Source organism: Streptopelia decaocto, assembly GCF_964273445.1.
Source record: "Streptopelia decaocto genome assembly, contig: HAP1_SCAFFOLD_723, whole genome shotgun sequence".
Lineage (NCBI taxonomy): Eukaryota > Metazoa > Chordata > Aves > Columbiformes > Columbidae > Streptopelia > Streptopelia decaocto.
This window is the reverse complement of record NW_028115948.1, coordinates 38,206-59,885: the sequence shown is the minus strand read 5'-3', so window position 1 is coordinate 59,885 and position 21,680 is coordinate 38,206. Positions and strand designations below refer to the sequence as shown.

The 21,680-nt window shown below is 63.3% G+C and overlaps 1 protein-coding gene across 1 annotated transcript in view; it reads left to right on the top strand.

Moving 5' to 3' along the window:
• Window positions 1-3,252: 3,252 nt before the first annotated feature.
• LOC309452518 (chromodomain-helicase-DNA-binding protein 3-like) overlaps window positions 3,253-21,680 on the top strand; it is a gene marked incomplete at its 5' end in the record, with an annotated part of 55,784 nt that continues 37,356 nt past the window's right edge. The window contains 13 exon segments of the mRNA XM_082077138.1: window positions 3,253-3,414; window positions 5,385-5,509; window positions 6,501-6,739; window positions 7,793-7,923; window positions 8,619-8,754; window positions 8,862-8,906; window positions 9,602-9,774; window positions 11,159-11,389; window positions 14,290-14,490; window positions 15,569-15,786; window positions 17,402-17,533; window positions 20,043-20,142; window positions 21,034-21,225. Of these exon segments, the coding sequence (XP_081933264.1) occupies window positions 3,253-3,414; window positions 5,385-5,509; window positions 6,501-6,739; window positions 7,793-7,923; window positions 8,619-8,754; window positions 8,862-8,906; window positions 9,602-9,774; window positions 11,159-11,389; window positions 14,290-14,490; window positions 15,569-15,786; window positions 17,402-17,533; window positions 20,043-20,142; window positions 21,034-21,225 (2,085 nt within the window).

Below are 21,680 nucleotides of genomic sequence, written 5' to 3'. Positions count from 1 at the left end.
GAAATAGGTGACAAATGGAGTGGCAAATGAGTGACAATTGGGTGACAAACGGGGTGACAAATGTGTGTCAACGTGTGTCAGTGGGTGACAAACGGGCGATAGGTGAAAAAATGGGTGACAACGTGTGACAAGTGGGGTGACAAGTGGGTGAAAGGGTGACAAACGAGGGGCAATGTATGCCAATGTGTGACAGCGTTTGTCAACGTGTGACAATGTGTGACAATGTGATAAACGGGTGACAGTATGTGACAAACAGGTTGACAAACCTCTGGGTGACAAACGGGTGACAAGTGGGTGAAAGGGTGACAAATGAGGGGCAATGTGTGACAGCGTTTGTCAACGTGTGACAACGTGTGACAACGTGATAAACGGGTGACAGTGTGTGACAAACGGGTTGACAAGCGGGTTGACAAACCTCTGGGTGACAAACAGGTGACAAGTGGGTGAAAGGGTGACAAATGAGGGGCAATGTATGCCAATGTGTGACAGCGTTTGTCAACGTGTGACAATGTGTGACAACGTGATAAACGGGTGACAGTGTGTGACAAACAGGTTGACAAACCTCTGGGTGACAAACGGGTGACAAGTGGGTGAAAGGGTGACAAACGAGGGGCAATGTATGCCAATGTGTGACAGCGTTTGTCAACGTGTGACAACGTGATAAACGGGTGACAGTGCGTGACAAACGGGTTGACAAGCGGGTTGACAAACCTCTGGGTGACAAACAGGTGACAAGTGGGTGAAAGGGTGACAAATGAGGGGCAATGTGTGCCAATGTGTGACAGCGTTTTTCAACGTGTGACAACGTGTGACAACGTGATAAGCGGGTGACAGTGTGTGACAAACGGGTTGACAAGCGGGTTGACAAACCTCTGGGTGACAAACGGGTGACAAGTGGGTGAAAGGGTGACAAACGAGGGGCAATGTATGCCAATGTGTGACAGCGTTTGTCAACGTGTGACAATGTGTGACAACGTGATAAACGGGTGACAGTGTGTGACAAGCGGGTTGACAAGCGGGTTGACAAACCTCTGGGTGACAAACGGGTGACAAGTGGGTGAAAGGGTGACAAACGAGGGGCAATGTATGCCAATGTGTGACAGCGTTTGTCAACGTGTGACAATGTGTGACAACGTGATAAACGGGTGACAGTGTGTGACAAACAGGTTGACAAACCTCTGGGTGACAAACGGGTGACAAGTGGGTGAAAGGGTGACAAATGAGGGGCAATGTGTGCCAATGTGTGACAGCGTTTGTCAACGTGTGACAATGTGTGACAACGTGATAAACGGGTGACAGTGTGTGACAAACGGGTTGACAAGCGGGTTGACAAACCTCTGGGTGACAAATGGGTGACAAGTGGGCGAAAGGGTGACAAACGAGGGGCAATGTATGCCAATGTGTGACAGCATTTGTCAACATGTGACAATGTGTGACAACGTGATAAACGAGTGATAGTGTGTGACAAACGGGTTGACAAACCTCTGGGTGACAAACGGGTGACAAGTGGGTGAAAGGGTGACAAACGAGGGGCAATGTATGCCAATGTGTGACAGCGTTTTTCAACGTGTGACAACGTGTGACAACGTGTGATAAACGGGTGACAGCGCGTGACAAACGGGTTGACAAGCGGGTTGACAAACCTCTGGGTGACAAACGGGTGACAAGTGGGTGAAAGGGTGACAAATGAGGGGCAATGTATGCCAATGTGTGACAGCGTTTGCCAACGTGTGACAACGTGTGACAACGTGATAAACGGGTGACAGTGCGTGACAAACGGGTTGACAAACCTCTGGGTGACAAACGGGTGACAAGTGGGTGAAAGGCTGACAAACGAGGGGCAATGTGTGCCAATGTGTGACAGCGTTTGTCAACGTGTGACAACGTGATAAACGGGTGACAGTGTGTGACAAACGGGTTGACAAGCGGGTTGACAAACCTCTGGGTGACAAACGGGTGACAAGTGGGTGAAAGGGTGACAAACGAGGGGCAATGTATGCCAATGTGTGACAGCGTTTGTCAACGTGTGACAATGTGTGACAACGTGATAAACGGGTGACAGTGTGTGACAAGCGGGTTGACAAGCGGGTTGACAAACCTCTGGGTGACAAACGGGTGACAAGTGGGTGAAAGGGTGACAAACGAGGGGCAATGTATGCCAATGTGTGACAGCGTTTGTCAACGTGTGACAATGTGTGACAACGTGATAAACGGGTGACAGTGTGTGACAAACAGGTTGACAAACCTCTGGGTGACAAACGGGTGACAAGTGGGTGAAAGGGTGACAAATGAGGGGCAATGTGTGCCAATGTGTGACAGCGTTTGTCAACGTGTGACAATGTGTGACAACGTGATAAACGGGTGACAGTGTGTGACAAACGGGTTGACAAGCGGGTTGACAAACCTCTGGGTGACAAATGGGTGACAAGTGGGCGAAAGGGTGACAAACGAGGGGCAATGTATGCCAATGTGTGACAGCATTTGTCAACATGTGACAATGTGTGACAACGTGATAAACGAGTGATAGTGTGTGACAAACGGGTTGACAAACCTCTGGGTGACAAACGGGTGACAAGTGGGTGAAAGGGTGACAAACGAGGGGCAATGTATGCCAATGTGTGACAGCGTTTTTCAACGTGTGACAACGTGTGACAACGTGTGATAAACGGGTGACAGCGCGTGACAAACGGGTTGACAAGCGGGTTGACAAACCTCTGGGTGACAAACGGGTGACAAGTGGGTGAAAGGGTGACAAATGAGGGGCAATGTATGCCAATGTGTGACAGCGTTTGCCAACGTGTGACAACGTGTGACAACGTGATAAACGGGTGACAGTGCGTGACAAACGGGTTGACAAACCTCTGGGTGACAAACGGGTGACAAGTGGGTGAAAGGCTGACAAACGAGGGGCAATGTGTGCCAATGTGTGACAGCGTTTGTCAACGTGTGACAACGTGATAAACGGGTGACAGTGTGTGACAAACGGGTTGACAAGCGGGTTGACAAACCTCTGGGTGACAAACGGGTGACAAGTGGGTGAAAGGGTGACAAACGAGGGGCAATGTATGCCAATGTGTGACAGCGTTTGTCAACGTGTGACAATGTGTGACAACGTGATAAACGGGTGACAGTGTGTGACAAACAGGTTGACAAGCGGGTTGACAAACCTCTGGGTGACAAACGGGTGCCAAGGGGTGACAAACGGGTGACAGGGGGTGCCAAACGGGTGTCACACGGTGCCGATTGTCGCAGGTGTCTGAGGATGAGCTGGAGTCGGAGCGGGACGAGTTTCCCGAGAGCGGGGGCAGCGACTCGGGGGGGCCCCGGAAACGGCGCCGGAAACACCGCGACCGCAAGGAGAAAAAGACCAAGAGGCGGAAAAAGTCCGACGAGGACGGGGGGCAGAAAGTGAAGGTGACGGGGGCACCCGTGGGTGGGGGGGGGACACATTGGGGGGTACAGGGGGGCAGAAAGTGAAGGTGACGGGGGCACCCGTGGGTGGGGGGGACACATTGGGGGGGTACAGGGGGGCAGAAAGTGAAGGTGACGGGGGCACCCGTGGGTGCTGGGGGGGACACATTGGGGGGTACAGGGGGGCAGAAAGTGAAGGTGATGGGGGCACCCGTGGGTGGGGGGGACACATTGGGGGGGTACAGGGGGGTCTGGGGGGCAGAAAGTGAAGGTGATGGGGGCACCCGTGGGTGGGGGGGACACATTGGGGGGGTATAGGGGGGTCTGGGGGCAGAAAGTGAAGGTGATGGGGGCACCCATGGGTGGGGGGGACACATTGGGGGGGGTACAGGGGGGTCTGGGGGGGCAGAAAGTGAAGGTGACGGGGGCACCCATGGGTGGGGGGGGTACAGGAGGGTCTGGGGGGGCAGAAAGTGAAGGTGACGGGGGCACCCGTGGGTGGGGGGGACACATTGGGGGGTACAGGGGGGCAGAAAGTGAAGGTGACGGGGGCACCCGTGGGTGGGGGGGACACATTGGGGGGGTACAGGGGGGCAGAAAGTGAAGGTGACGGGGGCACCCGTGGGTGGGGGGGACACATTGGGGGGTACAGGGGGGCAGAAAGTGAAGGTGACGGGGGCACCCGTGGGTGGGGGGGACACATTGGGGGGGGTACAGGGGGGTCTGGGGGCAGAAAGTGAAGGTGACGGGGGCACCCGTGGGTGCTGGGGGGGACACATTGTGGGGGGTATAGGGGGGCAGAAAGTGAAGGTGACGGGGGCACCCGTGGGTGCTGGAGGGACACATTCGGGGGGGTACAGGGGGGCAGAAAGTGAAGGTGACGGGGGCACCTGTGGGTGGGGGGGACACATTGGGGGGGGTACGGGGGGGTCTGGGGGGCAGAAAGTAAAGGTGACGGGGGCACCTGTGGGTGGGGGGGACACATTGGGGGGGGTATAGGGGGGTCTGGGGGCAGAAAGTGAAGGTGACGGGGGCACCCGTGGGTGGGGGGGACACATTGGGGGGGTATAGGGGGGTCTGGGGGCAGAAAGTGAAGGTGACGGGGGCACCCGTGGGTGGAGGGGACACATTGGGGGGGGTACGGGGGGGTCTGGGGGGCAGAAAGTGAAGGTGACGGGGGCACCCATGGGTGGGGGGGACATATAGGGGTCTGGGGGACAGAAAGTGAAGGTGACGGGGGACACATGGGGGGTTTGGGGGTGCAGGGGGGTCTGGGGGGACCCATGGGGGGTACATGGGGGTTTTGGGATCCCAGCAGGTGACCTGTGTCCCTGTCCCCTCTGTCCCTGTTCCCGATGCTTTCTTGTCCCCCCGTCCCCATGTCCCCCTGTCCCTCTATCCCCCTGTCCCTCTATCCCCATGTCCCACATCCCTCTGTCCCCATGTCCCTCTGTCCCCCTGTCTCCATATCCCTATGTCCCATGTCCCCCTGTCCTCCTGTCCCCATATCCCCACGTTCCCCTGTCCCCATATCCTCCTGTCTCTCTGTCCCCGTTTGTCCCCACGCCACCCTGTCCCTCTGTCCCTCTGTCCCCCTGTCCCCATATCCCTGTGTCCCCACATCCCCCTGTCCTCCTGTCCCCATATCCCATTGTCCCCCTGTCCCCATATCCTCCTGTCCCTCTGTCCCCCTGTCTGTTCCCCTGTCCCCATGTCCTCATATCCCCCTGTCACCCTGTCCCTGTCCTGTCCCCATTGTCCCTGTCCCACGTCCCCATGTCCCCCTGTCCCTGTCCTGTCCCCATGTCCCTGTCCTGTCCCCATGTCCCTGTCCCCATGTCCCTGTCCTGTCCCCATGTCCCTGTCCCATATCCCCATGTTCCGCTGTGCCTGTCGTGTCCCCGTTGTCCCTGTCCCCATGTCCCTGTCCTGTCCCCATGTCCCTGTCCCATGTCCCCATGTCCCCGTCGCAGGCCGTAGAGCAGAAGTCCTCGGCTCAGCTGCTGGGCGCCTGGGGCCTGGAGGACGTGGATCACGTTTTCACCGAGGAGGATTATCACACGCTCACCAACTACAAGGCCTTCAGCCAGTTCATGAGGTGGGGGCGCCCTGGGGTGCTGGGGGGGCCCCCTGGGTCCTGGGGGACACCCTGGGGGGGCCCTTGGGGTGCTTCTCCCTAAATGCCCCTCACCGGATGCCTGGGTCCCTTGGTACCCCGGACGCCTGGGTCCCTAAATGCCCCTCCCTTGACATCTGGGACCCTGGGTGCCTCAGACACCTGGGTTCCTTGTTGCTCCCCCCGGATGCCTGGGTCCCTAATTGCCCCTCCCCGGATGCCTGGGTCCCTTGTTGCCCCGGACGCCTGGGTCCCTAAATGCCCCTCCTCGGATGCCTGGGTCCCTTGGTACCCTGGACGCCTGGGTCCCTAAATGCCCCATCCCGGATGCCTGGGTCCCTTGTTGCCCCGGACGCCTGGGTCTCTTTTTGCCCCGGACGCCTGGGTCCCTAAATGCCCCTCCCCGGACGCCTGGATCCCTTGTTGCCCCGGACGCCTGGGTCCCTAAATGCCCCATCCCGGACGCCTGGGTCCCTTGTTGCCCCGGACACCTGGGTCCCTAAATGCCCCATCCCGGACGCCTGGGTCCCTTGTTGCCCCGGACACCTGGGTCCCTAAATGCCCCTCCCCGGATGATGGGTCCCTTGTTGCCCCGGACGCCTGGGTCCCTAAATGCCCCATCCCGGATGCCTGGGTCCCTTGTTGCCCCGGACGCCTGGGTCCCTAAATGCCCCTCCCCGGACGCCTGGGTCCCTTGTTGCCCCGGACGCCTGGGTCCCTAAATGCCCCATCCCGGATGCCTGGGTCCCTTGTTGCCCTGGACACCTGGGTCCCTAAATGCCCCTCCCTGGACGCCTGGGTCCCTTGTTGCCCCGGACGCCTGGGTCCCTAAATGCCCCTCCCCGGATGCCTGGGTCCCTGGGTACCCTGGATCACTGGGTCCCTTGGTGCCCCGGACGCCTGGGTCCCTGGGTGCTCCCCCCGGACGCCTGGCTTCCCAGGCACCCCAACGCACCCCCGTGTGCCCCCCCAGGCCTCTGATCGCCAAGAAGAACCCCAAGATCCCCATGTCCAAGATGATGACCATCCTGGGCGCCAAGTGGCGCGAGTTCAGCGCCAACAACCCCTTCAAGGGCTCGGCCGCCGCCGTGGCCGCCGCTGCCGCCGCCGCCGCCGCCGCCGTGGCCGAGCAGGTGTCGGCCGCCGTGGCCAACGTGGCCCCCGAGGCGCCGCCCCCGCCCCTGCGCAAGGCCAAGACCAAGGAGGGCAAAGGTGGGTGCGGGACTGGCCCCTCCCGGATGCCTGGGTCCCTCCCGGACGCCTGGGTCCCTCCCAAGTTCCTGGGTCTCACCTGGACACCTGGGTCCTCTCCTTAATGCCTGGGTCCCTCCCGGATGCCTGGGTCCCCTCCTGAACTCCTGGGTCCCCTCCCGGACGCCTGGGTCCCCTCCCGGACGCCTGGGTCCCCTCCCGGATGCCTGGGTCCCTCCCAAGTTCCTGGGTCTCACCTGGACACCTGGGTCCTCTCCTTAATGCCTGGGTCCCTCCCGGATGCCTGGGTCCCCTCCTGAACTCCTGGGTCCCTCCCGGATGCCTGGGTCCCTCCCGGACGCCTGGGTCCCCTCCCGGATGCCTGGGTCCCTCCCAAGTTCCTGGGTCTCACCTGGACACCTGGGTCCTCTCCTTAATGCCTGGGTCCCTCCCGGACGCCTGGGTCCCCTCCCGGATGCCTGGATCCCTCCCAAGTTCCTGGGTCTCACCTGGACACCTGGGTCCTCTCCTTAATGCCTGGGTCCCTCCCGGACGCCTGGGTCCCCTCCCGGATGCCTGGGTCCCTCCCAAGTTCCTGGGTCTCACCTGGACACCTGGGTCCTCTCCTTAATGCCCGGGTCCCTCCCGGATGCCTGGGTCCCCTCCCGGACGCCTGGGTCCCCTCCCGGACGCCTGGGTCCCTCCCGGACGCCTGGGTCCCTCCCAAGTTCCTGGGTCCCACCTGGACACCTGGGTCCTCTCCTTAATGCCTGGGTCCCCTCCTGAACTCCTGGGTCCCTCCCAGACACCTGGGTTGCACCTGCACACCTGGGGTCCCCTCCCGGACGCCTGGGTCCCCTCCCGGATGCCTGGGTCCCTTCTGGACGCTTTGGTCCCTTCCCGGATGCCTGGGTCCCCCCTGAACTCCTGGGTCCCCTCCCAGACTCCTGGGTCCCTCCCGAACTCCTGGGTCCCCTCCCAGACTCCTGGGTCCCCCCGAACTCCTGGGTTCCCCCCGAACTCCTGGGTCCCTCCCGAACTCCTGGGTCCCCCCGAACTCCTGGGTCCCCGCAGGCCCCGGCCACAAGAAGCGCAGCAAGAGCCCGCGGGTGCCGGAGCTGAAGAGGAGGATGAAGGGGAGGAAGATGGCGCCGCTCAAGATCAAACTGGGTGTGCTGGGCGGGAAGCGCAAGAAGAGCAGCTCGGTACGGCCGGACGCCTGGGTCCCCCGCCCCGGATACCTGGGTCCCCCATGGTCCCCACTGTCCCCAGGCGGTGACACCCCCACCCCACGGCCCTGCCCCACAACCGCCCAGTATCTCCCAGTCCCCACATCCCTCTTTGTCCCCCCGTGTCCCCCTTTGTCCCCTGTGTCCCTTTGTCCCTCCGTGTCCCCCAACGTCCCCTTGTCCCCCCACATCCCCTTTGTCCCCCCTTGTCCCCCTTTGTCCCCTGTGTTCTTTTGTCCCCCCTTGTCCCCCACATCCCTTTGTCCCATCATGCCCCTGTGCCCCCTCATTCCCCTTTGTCCCCCCATGTCCCCTTGTCCCTCTATGTCCCCCCATGTCCCTTTTCCCCAATGTCCCCTTGTCCCTCTATGTCCCCCCATGTCCCTTTTTCCCCCAATGTCCCCTTGCCCTCTATGTCCCCCCATGTCCCTTTTCCCCAATGTCCCCTTGTCCCTCTATGTCCCCCCATGTCCCTTTTCCCCCCAATGTCCCCTTGTCCCTCTGTGTCCCCCCTTGTCCCTCTATGTCCCCCCGTGTCCCTTTGTCCCCCCTGTCGCCCATGTCCCCACGTCCACCATATCCCACTGTGTCCCTTTGTCCCTCTTGTGTCCCCCCACGTCCCCTTGTCCCCCGTGTCCCCCGTGTCCCCGACGTCCCCTTGTCCCCAGCAGAGCGAGGACGCGGGGGAGGCCGAGGAGGATTCGGACGCCGAGAGCCCGGGGGTGCTGGGTGCCCCCCCCCGCCCCGACCCCCCAAACCGCATCAAGAAGCTCAAACGGGGACGGCCCGGCCGCAAGAAGAAGAAGGGTGAGTGTCCCCGAGTGTCCCCAAGTGTCCCCAACCCCCTGGCTGCCACCACCGCCCCCCCCATCCCGGGTCTGGGGACACCGGGTGACGTCCCCATCTCCTTGCAGCCCCCTGCGCCAATCAGGAGCGCGGCCCCGCGGCCCCCCCGCACGGTGAGACCCCCCCGTGTGTCCCCAACGTGTCACCCGGGGTCCCCACGCCCGCCGGGTCCCCCCTGTGTCGGTGGTGGTGGCGTTTTGGGGCTCCCCGTGTCCCTGTCCCCCGGTGTCCCCAGTGACAATGTCCCTGATGTCCTGGAGCTTTCAGCCACACAGTGTCACCCGGTGTCCGCAGTGTCCCCCTGTCCCCATATCCCCCTGTCACCATGTCCCCATGTCCTGGTCACCTCAAGTGACCCCACGTGACCCCCAGGGTCCTAGAGCCCCCCAAGTGACCCTGTCCCCATATTCCCCCTGTCCCCATATTCCCCCTGTCCCCATATTCCCTCTGTCCCCACGTCCCCCTGTCCCCACGTCCCCCTGTCCCCATATTCCCACATCCCCACATCCCCCTGTCCCCACATCCCCATATTCCCCCTGTCCCCATGTCCCCCTGTCCCCATATTCCCACATCCCCATGTCCCCGTGTCCCCATGTCCCCGTGTCCCCATGTTCCCGTGTCCCCATGTCCAAGTGACCCTGAGTGACTCCCAGGTGCCCCCAGGGTCCTAGAGCCCCCCCAGTGGCCCAAGTCATATCCCCACATCCCCATATCCCATTACCCCATTGCCCCTATGTCCCCATGTCCCCCATGTCCCTGCTGTCCCCAGTGTCCCCAGGAGGTGACGGTCCCCTCCGTGTCCCCGCAGGCCCCGATGACGAAGGGGACGGCTACGAGACGGACCACCAGGACTACTGCGAGGTTTGCCAGCAGGGCGGGGAGATCATCCTGTGCGACACGTGTCCCCGCGCCTACCACCTCGTGTGCCTGGACCCCGAGCTGGACCGCGCGCCCGAGGGGCGCTGGAGCTGTCCCCACTGCGTCAGTGACACCGCGGGGGTCCTGGGGGGGTCCTGGGGACCCTAGAGGGGGTTTTGGGGGGGGTTTGGGGGCTCTAGAGGGGGTTTTGGGGGTCCTGGGGGTCCCCAAGCTGAGGGACGCTGGAGCTGTCCCCACTGCGTCAGTGACACCGCGGGGGTCCTGGGGGGTCCTGGGGACACTAGAGGGGGTTTTGGGGGGGGGTTTGGGGCCTCTAGATGGGGTTTTGGGGGAGTTTGGGGGCTCTAGAGGGGGTTTTGGGGGTCCCAAAGCTGAGGGATGCTGGAGCTGTCCCCACTGTATCGGTGGCACCGGGGGTGTCCTCAGGGGGTTTTGGGGACCCTAGAGGGGGTTTTGGGGGGTCCTGGCGGTGGGGGGGGGGGGGGGGGCTCTAGAGGGGATTTGGAGGGGGTTTGGGGTGTCCTTGGGGTCCCCAAGCTGAGGGACGCTGGAGCTGTCCCCACTGTGGCACCAGGGAGGACATGGGGGGGTCTTGGGGACCCTAGAAGGGGTTTTGGGGGGGTTTGGGGGTTCTAGAGTTGGTTTTGGGGGAGTTTGGGGGATCCTAGAGGGGGTTTTGGTGGTCCTGGGGGGGTTTGGGGGCTCTAGAGGGGGTTTTGGGGGAGGTTGGGGGCTCTAGAGGGGGTTTTGGGGTGTTCTGGGGGTTCCCAAGCTGAGGGACGCTGGAGCTGTCCCCACTGTGTCAGTGGCACCGGGGGGGACATAGGTGGGTCCTGGGGGGGGGGTTGGAGGTCCTGGGGGAGTTTGGAGGCTCTAGAGGGGGTTTTGGGGGAGTTTGGGGGCTCTAGAGTTGGTTTTGGGGGAGTTTGGGGGATCCTAGAGGGGGTTTTGGTGGTCCTGGGGGGGTTTGGGGGCTCCAGAGGGGGTTTTGGGGGAGTTTGGGGGGTCCTAGGGGGGGGTTTGGTGGTCCTGGGGGGGGTTTGGGGGCTCTAGAGGGGGTTTTGGGGGAGTTTGGGGGGTCCTAGAGGGGGTTTTGGGGGCTCTAGAGGGGGTTTTGGGGGCGTTTGGGGGCTCTAGAGGGGGTTTTGGGGGCTCTAGAGGGGGTTTTGGGGGAGTTTGGGGGGTCCTAGGGGGGGTTTGGGGGCTCTAGAGGGGGTTTTGGGGGCGTTTGGGGGATCTAGAGGGGGTTTTGGGGGCTCTAGAGGGGGTTTTGGGAGGGTTTGGGGGCTCTAGAGGGGGTTTTGGGGGAGTTTGGGGGATCCTAGAGGGGGTTTTGGTGGTCCTGGGGGGGTTTGGGGTCCCCCAAGGTGTCTCCAGGGGGTTCAGGTGTCCCCAGGAGCTTTGGGTGTCCTTGGGTGCCATTGCGGGGGGGACCTATCCCCAAATCTCCCCACGGGGTCCCCTGAATTTTGGGGTGTCCCCCCAGGAGAAGGAAGGGGTGCAGTGGGAGGCGAAGGACGAGGAGGAGGAGGAGGAGGAGGAGGAGGAGGAAGGCGAGAAGGAGGAGGAGGACGACCACATGGAGTATTGCCGCGTGTGCAAGGACGGCGGGGAGCTGCTGTGCTGCGACGCCTGCGTCTCCTCCTACCACATCCACTGCCTCAACCCCCCCCTGCCCGAGGTCCCCAACGGCGAGTGGCTGTGTCCCCGCTGCACGGTGAGGGACACGGGGACATTGTGGGGGACGTGAGGACAGGGGGACATAGGGACGTGACTTGGGGTCAGTGCGGCGGCTCTAGGACCCTGAGGGCACCTAGGGGAGACTCTAGGACCCTGGGGATCACTGACGAGGACTCTAGGACCCTGGGGGTTATTGTGGGGCTTTAGGACCCTGGGGGTCACTCAGGGTCGTTGGGGGTCTCTAGGACCCTGGGGGTCACTCAGGGTCGTTGGGGGGCTCTAGGACCCCGGGGGTCACTCAGGGTCATTGGCAGGGCTCTAGGACCCTGGGGGCACCTAGGGGAGACTCTAGGACCCTGGGGATCACTGACGAGGGCTCTAGGACCCTGGGGGTCACTCAGGGTCGTTGGGGGGCTCTAGGACCCCGGGGGTCACTCAGGGTCATTGGCAGGGCTCTAGGACCCTGGGGGCACCTAGGGGAGACTCTAGGACCCTGGGGATCACTGACGAGGACTCTAGGACCCTGGGGGTCACTCAGGGTCATTGGGGGGCTCTAGGACCCTGGGGGTCACTCAGGGTCACTGGCGGGGCTCTAGGACCCTGGGGGCACCTAGGGGAGACTCTAGGACCCTGGGGATCACTGACGAGGACTCTAGGACCCTGGGGGTTATTGTGGGGCTTTAGGACCCTGGGGGTCACTCAGGGTCACTGGCAGGGCTCTAGGACCCTGGGGGCACCTAGGGGAGACTCTAGGACCCTGGGGATCACTGACGAGGGCTCTAGGACCCTGGGGGTCACTCAGGGTCGTTGGGGGGGTCTCTAGGACCCTGAGGGTCACTCAGGGTCACTGGTGGGGCTCTAGGACCCTGAGGGTCACTTGGGGTCATTGGTGGTGGTGGGGGCTCTAGGACCCTGGGCGTCACTCAGGGTCATTGGGGGGCTCTAGGACCCTGGGGGTCACTCAGGGTCACTGGCGGGGCTCTAGGACCCTGGGGGCACCTAGGGGAGACTCTAGGACCCTGGGGATCACTGACGAGGACTCTAGGACCCTGGGGGTTATTGTGGGGCTTTAGGACCCTGGGGGTCACTCAGGGTCATTGGCAGGGCTCTAGGACCCTGGGGGCACCTAGGGGAGACTCTAGGACCCTGGGGGTCACTGACGAGGACTCTAGGACCCTGGGGGTCATTGGGGGGCTTTAGGACCCTGGGGGTCACTCAGGGTCGTTGGGGGGCTCTAGGACCCCGGGGGTCACTCAGGGTCACTGGGGGGGTCTCTAGGACCCTGAGGGTCACTCAGGGTCACTGGTGGGGCTCTAGGACCCTGAGGGTCACTTGGGGTCATTGGTGGTGGTGGGGGCTCTAGGACCCTGGGCGTCACTCAGGGTCATTGGGGGGCTCTAGGACCCTGGGGGTCACTCAGGGTCATTGGGGGGCTCTAGGACCCTGGGGGTCACTCAGGGTCATTGGGGGGCTCTAGGACCCTGGGGGTCACTCAGGGTCGTTGGGGGTCTCTAGGACCCTGGGGGTCACTCAGGGTCATTGGGGGGCTCTAGGACCCTGGGGGTCACTCAGGGTCATTGGCAGGGCTCTAGGACCCTGGGGGCACCTAGGGGAGACTCTAGGACCCTGGGGATCACTGACGAGGACTCTAGGACCCTGGGGGTCACTCAGGGTCGTTGGGGGGCTCTAGGACCCTGGGGGTCACTCAGGGTCATTGGCAGGGCTCTAGGACCCTGGGGGCACCTAGGGGAGACTCTAGGACGCTGGGGATCACTGACGAGGACTCTAGGACCCTGGGGGTCACTCAGGGTCGTTGGGGGGCTCTAGGACCCTGGGGGTCACTCAGGGTCATTGGCAGGGCTCTAGGACCCTGGGGGCACCTAGGGGAGACTCTAGGACCCTGGGGATCACTGACGAGGACTCTAGGACCCTGGGGGTTATTGTGGGGCTTTAGGACCCTGGGGGTCACTCAGGGTCATTGGGGGTCTCTAGGACCCTGGGGGTCACTCAGGGTCATTGGGGGGCTCTAGGACCCTGGGGGTCACTCAGGGTCATTGGCAGGGCTCTAGGACCCTGGGGGCACCTAGGGGAGACTCTAGGACCCTGGGGATCACTGACGAGGGCTCTAGGACCCTGGGGGTCACTCAGGGTCGTTGGGGGGGTCTCTAGGACCCTGAGGGTCACTCAGGGTCACTGGTGGGGCTCTAGGACCCTGAGGGTCACTTGGGGTCATTGGTGGTGGTGGGGGCTCTAGGACCCTGGGCGTCACTCAGGGTCATTGGGGGGCTCTAGGACCCTGAGGGTCACTCAGGGTCGTTGGGGGGGTCTCTAGGACCCTGAGGGTCACTTGGGGTCATTGGTGGTGGTGGGGGCTCTAGGACCCTGGGCGTCACTCAGGGTCATTGGAGGGCTCTAGGACGCTGAGGGTCACTCAGGGTCATTGGGGGGCTCTAGGACCCTGGGGGTCACTCAGGGTCACTGGTGGGGCTCTAGGACCCTGAGGGTCACTCGGGGTCATTGGTGGGGGGAGGCTCTAGGACCCTGGGGGTCACTCAGGGTCACTGGGCGGGGGGGTGCTCTAGGACCCTGGGCATCACTCAGGGTCACTGGAGGGGGCTCTAGGACCCTGGGGGTCACTTGGGGACACAGGGACATGGGGACACAGGGACATGGGGGAACCTGCGTGTCCTCCTACCACATCCACTGCCCGATGTCCCCAACGGAGAGTGACTGTGTCCCCGCTGCAGAGTAAGGGACATGGGGACCCAGGGAGGCCTGAGGACATGGTGTGGGACATGGGGACACCTGCCCGATGTCCCCAACGGGGAAGGGTGTTGTCCCCACCACGTGATGTGGGGACATGGCGGGGACACAGGGTGGGAGAAACTGTCCCCTATGTCCCCCCTGTCCCCCTGACGCTGTCCCCTGTCCCTGCAGTGCCCGGTGCTGAAGGGGCGGGTGCAGAAGATCCTGTACTGGCGGTGGGGGGAGCCGCCCCCCCCAGTGGGGGCCCCCCCCGGGGCCGCACCCCCCCAGGAGGGGCCCCCCCAGGCGCTGCAGGGCCGCTCGGAGCGCGAGTTCTTCGTCAAGTGGGTGGGACTGTCCTACTGGCACTGCTCCTGGGTCAAGGAGCTGCAGGTACGGGGGGGGCCCCAGAGCCAGGGGGGGGGCATTTACCTCCTGGAGGGGGCCTGTTATTGGGGGACCCTCCAGTTTTTGGGGGGAACCCAGTATTGGGAGGCCTGGTATACCTGGTCTCCGTGGGACCTAGTACTGGGGGAGGCCTCCTATACCCAGTCTGGGGGGGGCTGTTTTACTGCCCCGGGGTCAATGAGCTGCAGGTACAGGGGGGGTCCCCAAAACTGGGTGAAGGTGAGGGGGGGGCTTATTTACCATGCTGAGGGACCCTAATAATAGGGGGCCATCATACACCCAGTTTGGGGGAACCCAGCCTGGGGAGGCCTGATATACCCAGTCTGGGGAGGCTTGGTATACCCAGTGCTGGGGAGGCCTGGTATACCCAGTGCTGGGGAGGCCTGGTATACCTAGTGCTGGGGAGGCCTGGTATACCCAGTGCTGGGGAGGCCTGGTATACCCAGTGCTGGGGAAGCCTGGTATACCCAGTCTGGGGAGGCCTGGTATACCCAGTACTGGGGAGGCCTGGTATACCCAGTACTGGGGAGGCCTGGTATACCCAGTGCTGGGGAGGCCTGGTATACCCAGTGCTGGGGAGGCCTGGTATACCCAGTACTGGGAAGGCCTGGTATACCCAGTACTGGGGAGGCCTGGTATACCCAGTACTGGGGAGGCCTGGTATACCCAGTGCTGGGGAGGCCTGGTATACCCAGTACTGGGGAGGCCTGGTATACCCAGTACTGGGGAGGCCTGGTATACCCAGTACTGGGGAGGCCTGATATACCCAGTCTGGGGGGGCTGTTGCTGCTCCTGGATCAAGGAGCCACAGGCATGGGGGGGTCTCCAAAACTGGGGGGGAGGCTCATTTACCTCCTGGAGGGGGCCCTGTTATTGGGGAGCTTCATACTCCCAGTTTCGGGGGGACCCAGTACTGGGGGGACTTGGTATACCCAGTTAAGGGATACCCAATCCTGGTGGGGGGAGCAGCCGCCCCATTCCTCCCCATCCCTCCCAATGGCCCCGTAGGGGGGTGCTGTCCCCCCCCTCTAATTTGGGGTGCCCCCGCTGTTTCCCCCCCCAGCTGGAGATCTTCCACCTGGTCATGTACCGCAACTACCAGCGCAAGAACGACATGGACGAGCCGCCCCCCCTCGACTACGGCTCCGGCGACGACGACCCCAAGAGTGAGAAACGGGGGGGGGCGGGAGGGGACCCCCTTTTTGGGGGGATGGAGGAGCGATTCTACCGCTACGGCATCAAACCCGAGTGGATGACGGTGCATCGCATCATCAACCACAGGTGGGGGGCACCCATGGGTGCTGCGGGACCCTCAAATGGGGAGGGGGTGGGTGACATGGGGGTGGCGTAGGGGGGAGCACCCGGGTGGGCTTTGGGGACGCTGGTGGCACCCGTGGGGACACTCTGGGCACCTCTGGGTCCTCTAAGGACACCCCAGGCCCCCCAGCACCCATCAGTGTCACCCAGCACCCATGGGTGCTGTGGGGGATCCAAATCAGGAAAGCGTGCGGTTGGGGAGCACCTGGGTGTGGTTTGGGGACACAGGTCACCCCCTGTCCCCTCCATGTGTCACTGTCCCCAGGTGGCCCCATGTCCCCAAATGAGCCAATGTCCCCTCCATTTGTCCCTGTCCCCAAATGACCCTTTGTCCCCTCCACGTATCCCTGTCCCCAGGTGACCCCATGTCCCCTCCGTGTCCCCAGGTGACCCCGTGTCCCTGTGTGACCTTATGTCCCTGTCCCCAGGTCACCCCATGTCCCCTCCACGTGTCCCTGTCCCCAAATGACCCCACATCTTGTCTGTGTGTCCCTGTCCCCAGATGACCCTGTGTCCTCAGGTGACTCCGTGTCCCCTCCATGTGTCCCTGTCCCCAAGTGACCCCATGTCTTGTCTGTGTGTCCCTGTCCCCAGGTAACCCTGTGTCCCCAGGTGACCCTGGGTCCTGGTCGTGTGGCCCTGTCCCCATTGTCCCCATGCTGCCCAGTGTCCCCACAATGTCCATTGCCCCCATGTCCCCATTTTCCCCATGACCCCCTTGTCCCCCTGACCCCCATTGTCCCCACGATGCCCATGGTCCTCATGATGTTTCTTGTCCCCACAATGCCTATTGTCCCCATGGCCCCATTGTCCCCATTGCCCCCATGTCCCAGTTGTCCCCATGACCCAAATTGTCCCCACGATGCCCCTTGTCCCCGTGACCCCCATTGTCCCCATGTCCCCCCGTGACCCCCATTGTCCCCGTGACCCCCATGACCCCATTGCCCCCATGATGTCCCTTGTCTCCATTACCCACATTGTTCCATGACCCCCATGACCCCATTGTCTCCATGATGTCCCTTGTCTCCATTACCCCCATTGTCCCCATGATGTCCCTTGTCTCCATTACCCCCATTGTCCCATGACCCCATTGTCCCCATGATGTCCCTTGTCTCCATTACCCCCATTGCCCCCATGACCCCATTGTCCCCATGATGTCCCTTGTCTCCATTACCCCCATTGTCCCATGACCCCATTGTCCCCATGATGTCCCTTGTCTCCATTACCCCCATTGTCCCATGACCCCATTGTCTCCATGATGTCCCTTGTCTCCATTACCCCCATTGTCCCATGACCCCATTGTCTCCATGATGTCCCTTGTCTCCATTACCCCCATTGTCCCATGACCCCCATTGCCCCCATGACCCCATTGTCTCCATGATGTCCCTTGTCTCCATTACCCCCATTGTCCCATGACCCCCATTGCCCCCATTGCCCCCATGACCCCCATTGTCCCCACAATGCCCATTATCCCAATGACCCCCATGGCCCCACGCTGCCCGTTGTCCCTGGTGTCCCCCGGGTCCCTGTTGTCCCCGTTGTCCCCGGTGTCCCGCGGGCGGTGACACGTTGTGCGCAGCGTGGACCGCAAGGGCCAGTACCACTACCTGGTGAAGTGGCGCGACCTGCCCTACGACCAGGCCACCTGGGAGGACGACGAGATGCCCATCCCGGACTACGACCTGCACAAGATGGCCTATTGGAGACACCGGTGACCACGGGGACACGGGGACATGGGGACATGGGGACAGGGGCCTATTGGGGACACCGGTGACCGTGGGGACAGGGGGACATGGGGACACGGGGACACCGGTGACCGTGGGGACAGGGGGACAGGGGGACAGGGGGACAGGGGGACAGGGGCCTATTGGAGACACCGGTGACCGTGGGGACACGGGGACATGGGGACAGGGGGACAGGGGGACAGGGGGACATGGGTCTATTGGAGACACCGGTGACCGTGGGGACAGGGGGACATGGGGACAGGGGGACAGGGGCCTATTGGAGACACCGGTGACCGTGGGGACACGGGGACAGGGGGACAGGGGGACACCGGTGACTGTGGGGACATGGGGACAGGGGGACATGGGTCTATTGGAGACACCGGTGACCGTGGGGACACGGGGACATGGGGACAGGGGGACAGGGGCCTATTGGAGACACCGGTGACCGTGGGGACACGGGGACATGGGGACAGGGGGACAGGGGCCTATTGGAGACACCGGTGACCGTGGGGACACGGGGACATGGAGACATGGGGACAGGGGCCTATTGGAGACACCGGTGACCGTGGGGACATGGGGACATGGGGACAGGGGCCTATTGGAGACACCGGTGACCATGGGGACAGGGGGACATGGGGACAGGGGGACACCGGTGACCATGGGGACAGGGGGACATGGGGACAGGGGCCTATTGGAGACACCGGTGACCGTGGGGACATGGGGACAGGGGGACAGGGGCCTATTGGAGACACCGGTGACCGTGGGGACATGGGGACATGGGGACAGGGGCCTATTGGAGACACCGGTGACCGTGGGGACACGGGGACATGGGGACAGGGGGACATGGGTCTATTGGAGACACCGGTGACCGTGGGGACAGGGGGACATGGGGACAGGGGGACATGGGTCTATTGGAGACACCGGTGACCGTGGGGACATGGGGACAGGGGGACAGGGGGACATGGGTCTATTGGAGACACCGGTGACCGTGGGGACAGGGGGACATGGGGACAGGGGGACAGGGGGACATGGGTCTATTGGAGACACCGGTGACCGTGGGGACAGGGGGACATGGGGACAGGGGGACAGGGGGACAGGGGGACATGGGTCTATTGGAGACACCGGTGACCGTGGGGACATGGGGACATGGGGACATGGGGACATGGGTCTATTGGAGACACCGGTGACCGTGGGGACATGGGGACATGGGGACAGGGGCCTATTGGAGATACCGGTGACCGTGGGGACATGGGGACAGGGGGACATGGGTCTATTGGAGGCACTGTTGACCGTGGGGACAGGGGGACAGGGGGACATTGGTCTATTGGAGACACTGGTGACCAGGGGGACAGGGGCCTATTGGAGACACCGGTGACCGTGGGGACATGGGGACATGGGGACAGGAGCCTATTGGGGACACCGGTGACCGTGGGGACAGGGGGACATGGGGACAGGGGGACGTGGGTCTATTGGAGACACCGGTGACTGTGGGGACATGGGGACAGGGGGACATGGGTCTATTGGGGACACCGGTGACCGTGGGGACAGGGGGACAGGGGGACAGGGGCCTATTGGGGACACCGGTGACCGTGGGGACAGGGGGACATGGGGACAGGAGCCTATTGGAGACACCGGTGACCGTGGGGACAGGGGGACAGGGGGACAGGAGCCTATTGGAGACACCGGTGACCGTGGGGACAGGGGGACAGGGGCCTATTGGAGACACCGGTGACCGTGGGGACAGGGGGACAGGGGGACATGGGTCTGTTGGAGACACCGGTGACCGTGGGGACATGGGGACATGGGGACAGGGGGACAGGGGCCTATTGGGGACACCGGTGACCGTGGGGACATGGGGACAGGGGGACACCGGTGACCGTGGGGACATGGGGACAGGGGCCTATTGGAGACACCAGTGACCATGGGGACATGGGGACAGGGGGACAGGGGGACAGGGGCCTATTGGAGACACCGGTGACCGTGGGGACATGGGGACAGGGGGACGTGGGTCTGTTGGAGACACTGGTGACCGTGGGGACTTGGGAACAGGGGGACAGGGGCCTATTGGAGACACCGGTGACCGTGGGGACAGGGGGACAGGGGGACAGGGGCCTATTGGGGACACCGGTGACCGTGGGGACATGGGGACATGGGGACAGGGGGACAGGGGGACATGGGTCTGTTGGAGACACTGGTGACCGTGGGGACAGGGGGACAGGGGGACATGGGGACATGGGGACAGGGGCCTATTGGAGACACCGGTGACCGTGGGGACATGGGGACAGGGGGACAGGGGCCTATTGGAGACACCGGTGACCGTGGGGACAGGGGGACACGGGGACAGGGGGACATGGGTCTGTTGGAGACACCGGTGACCATGGGGACAGGGGGACGTGGGTCTGTTGGAGACACTGGTGACCGCTGGGGATATGGGGACAGGGGGATATGGGGACAAGGGGATATGGGGACATGGGGACATTCCCATGGTGTCCCCAGGGAGGTTTTCATGGGGGAGGACCCGGCCCAGCCCCGACGCTACAAGAAGAAGAAGAAGGAGACACCGGGGGAGGGGCCGCCCGACTCCCCCACCAATGACGTGAGTGCCCGGACGCCTGGGTCCCCCCCGAACTCCTGGGTCCCCCCCGAACTCCTGGGTCCCCCCCTGAACTCCTGTGTCCCTCCCGGACGCCTGGGTCCCCTGTCCCTCAGTATCCCTGGGGGTCTTTGTGGGGGTTCACCACCCGGACGCCTGGGTCCCCCCCGAACTCCTGGGTCCTCCCCAGACACCTGGGTCCCTCCCGGACGCCTGGGTCCCCTGTCCCTCAGTATCCCTGGGGGTCTTTGTGGGGGTTCACCACCCGGACGCCTGGGTCCCCCCTGAACTCCTGGGTCCCCCCGGACGCCTGGGTCCCTCCCGGACGCCTGGGTCCCCTGTCCCTCAGTATCCCTGGGGATCTTTGTGGGGGTTCACCACCCGGACGCCTGGGTCCCTCCCGGACGCCTGGGTCCCCTGTCCCTCAGTATCCCTGGTGTCTTTTGGGGGGGTTCACCACCTGGACACCTGGGTCCCTCCTGGACACCTGGGTCCCCCCGGACGCCTGGGTCCCTCCCGGACGCCTGGGTCCCCTGTCCCTCAGTATCCCTGGGGGTCTTTGTGGGGGTTCACCACCCGGACGCCTGGGTCCCCCCTGAACTCCTGGGTCTCCCCGAACGCCTGGGTCCCTCCTGGACACCTGGGTCCCCTGTCCCTCAGTATCCCTGGGGGTCTTTATGGGGGTTCACCACCCGGACGCCTGGGTCCCCCCTGAACTCCTGGGTCCCCCCGGACACCTGGGTCCCTCCCGGACGCCTGGGTCCCCTGTCCCTCAGTATCTCTGGGGATCTTTGTGGGGGTTCACCACCCGGACGCCTGGGTCCCCCCTGAACTCCTGGGTCCCCCCGGACGCCTGGGTCCCCCCCAACCCGCCGTGTCCCCGTGTCCCCGCAGCCCACGGTGAAGTACGAGACGCAGCCGCGGTTCATCACGGCCACGGGGGGGACGCTGCACCTGTACCAGCTGGAGGGGCTGAACTGGCTGCGCTTCTCCTGGGCCCAGAGCACCGACACCATCCTGGCCGACGAGATGGGGCTGGGCAAGACCATCCAGACCATCGTCTTCCTCTACTCGCTCTACAAGGAGGTGAGGGGCTGGGGTCACCCCCCCTTGGCCCTGCTGTCACCCCCCTTGGCCCTGGTGCCACCTCCCTGGGTCCTAGTGTCACCCCCCTTGGCCCTGGTGTCACCCACTGGGTTGTAGTGCCACTTGCCTGGATCCTGTGTCACCTCCCTGGGTCCTGGTGCCACCTCCCAGGGTGCTGGTGTCACCCCCTGGGTCCTAGTGCCGCCTCCCTGGGTCCTGTGTCACCCCCTGGGTCCTAGTGCCGCCTCCCTGGGTCCTAGTGCCGCCTCCCTGGGTCCTAGTGCCACCTCCATGGGTCCTGTGTCACCCCCTGGGTCCTAGTGCCACCTCCCTGGATGCTGGTGTCACCCATTGGGTCCTAGTGCCGCCTCCCTGGGTCCTGTGTCACCCATTGGGTCCTAGTGCCACCTCCCAGGGTGCTGGTGTCACCCCCTGGGTCCTAGTGCCGCCTCCCT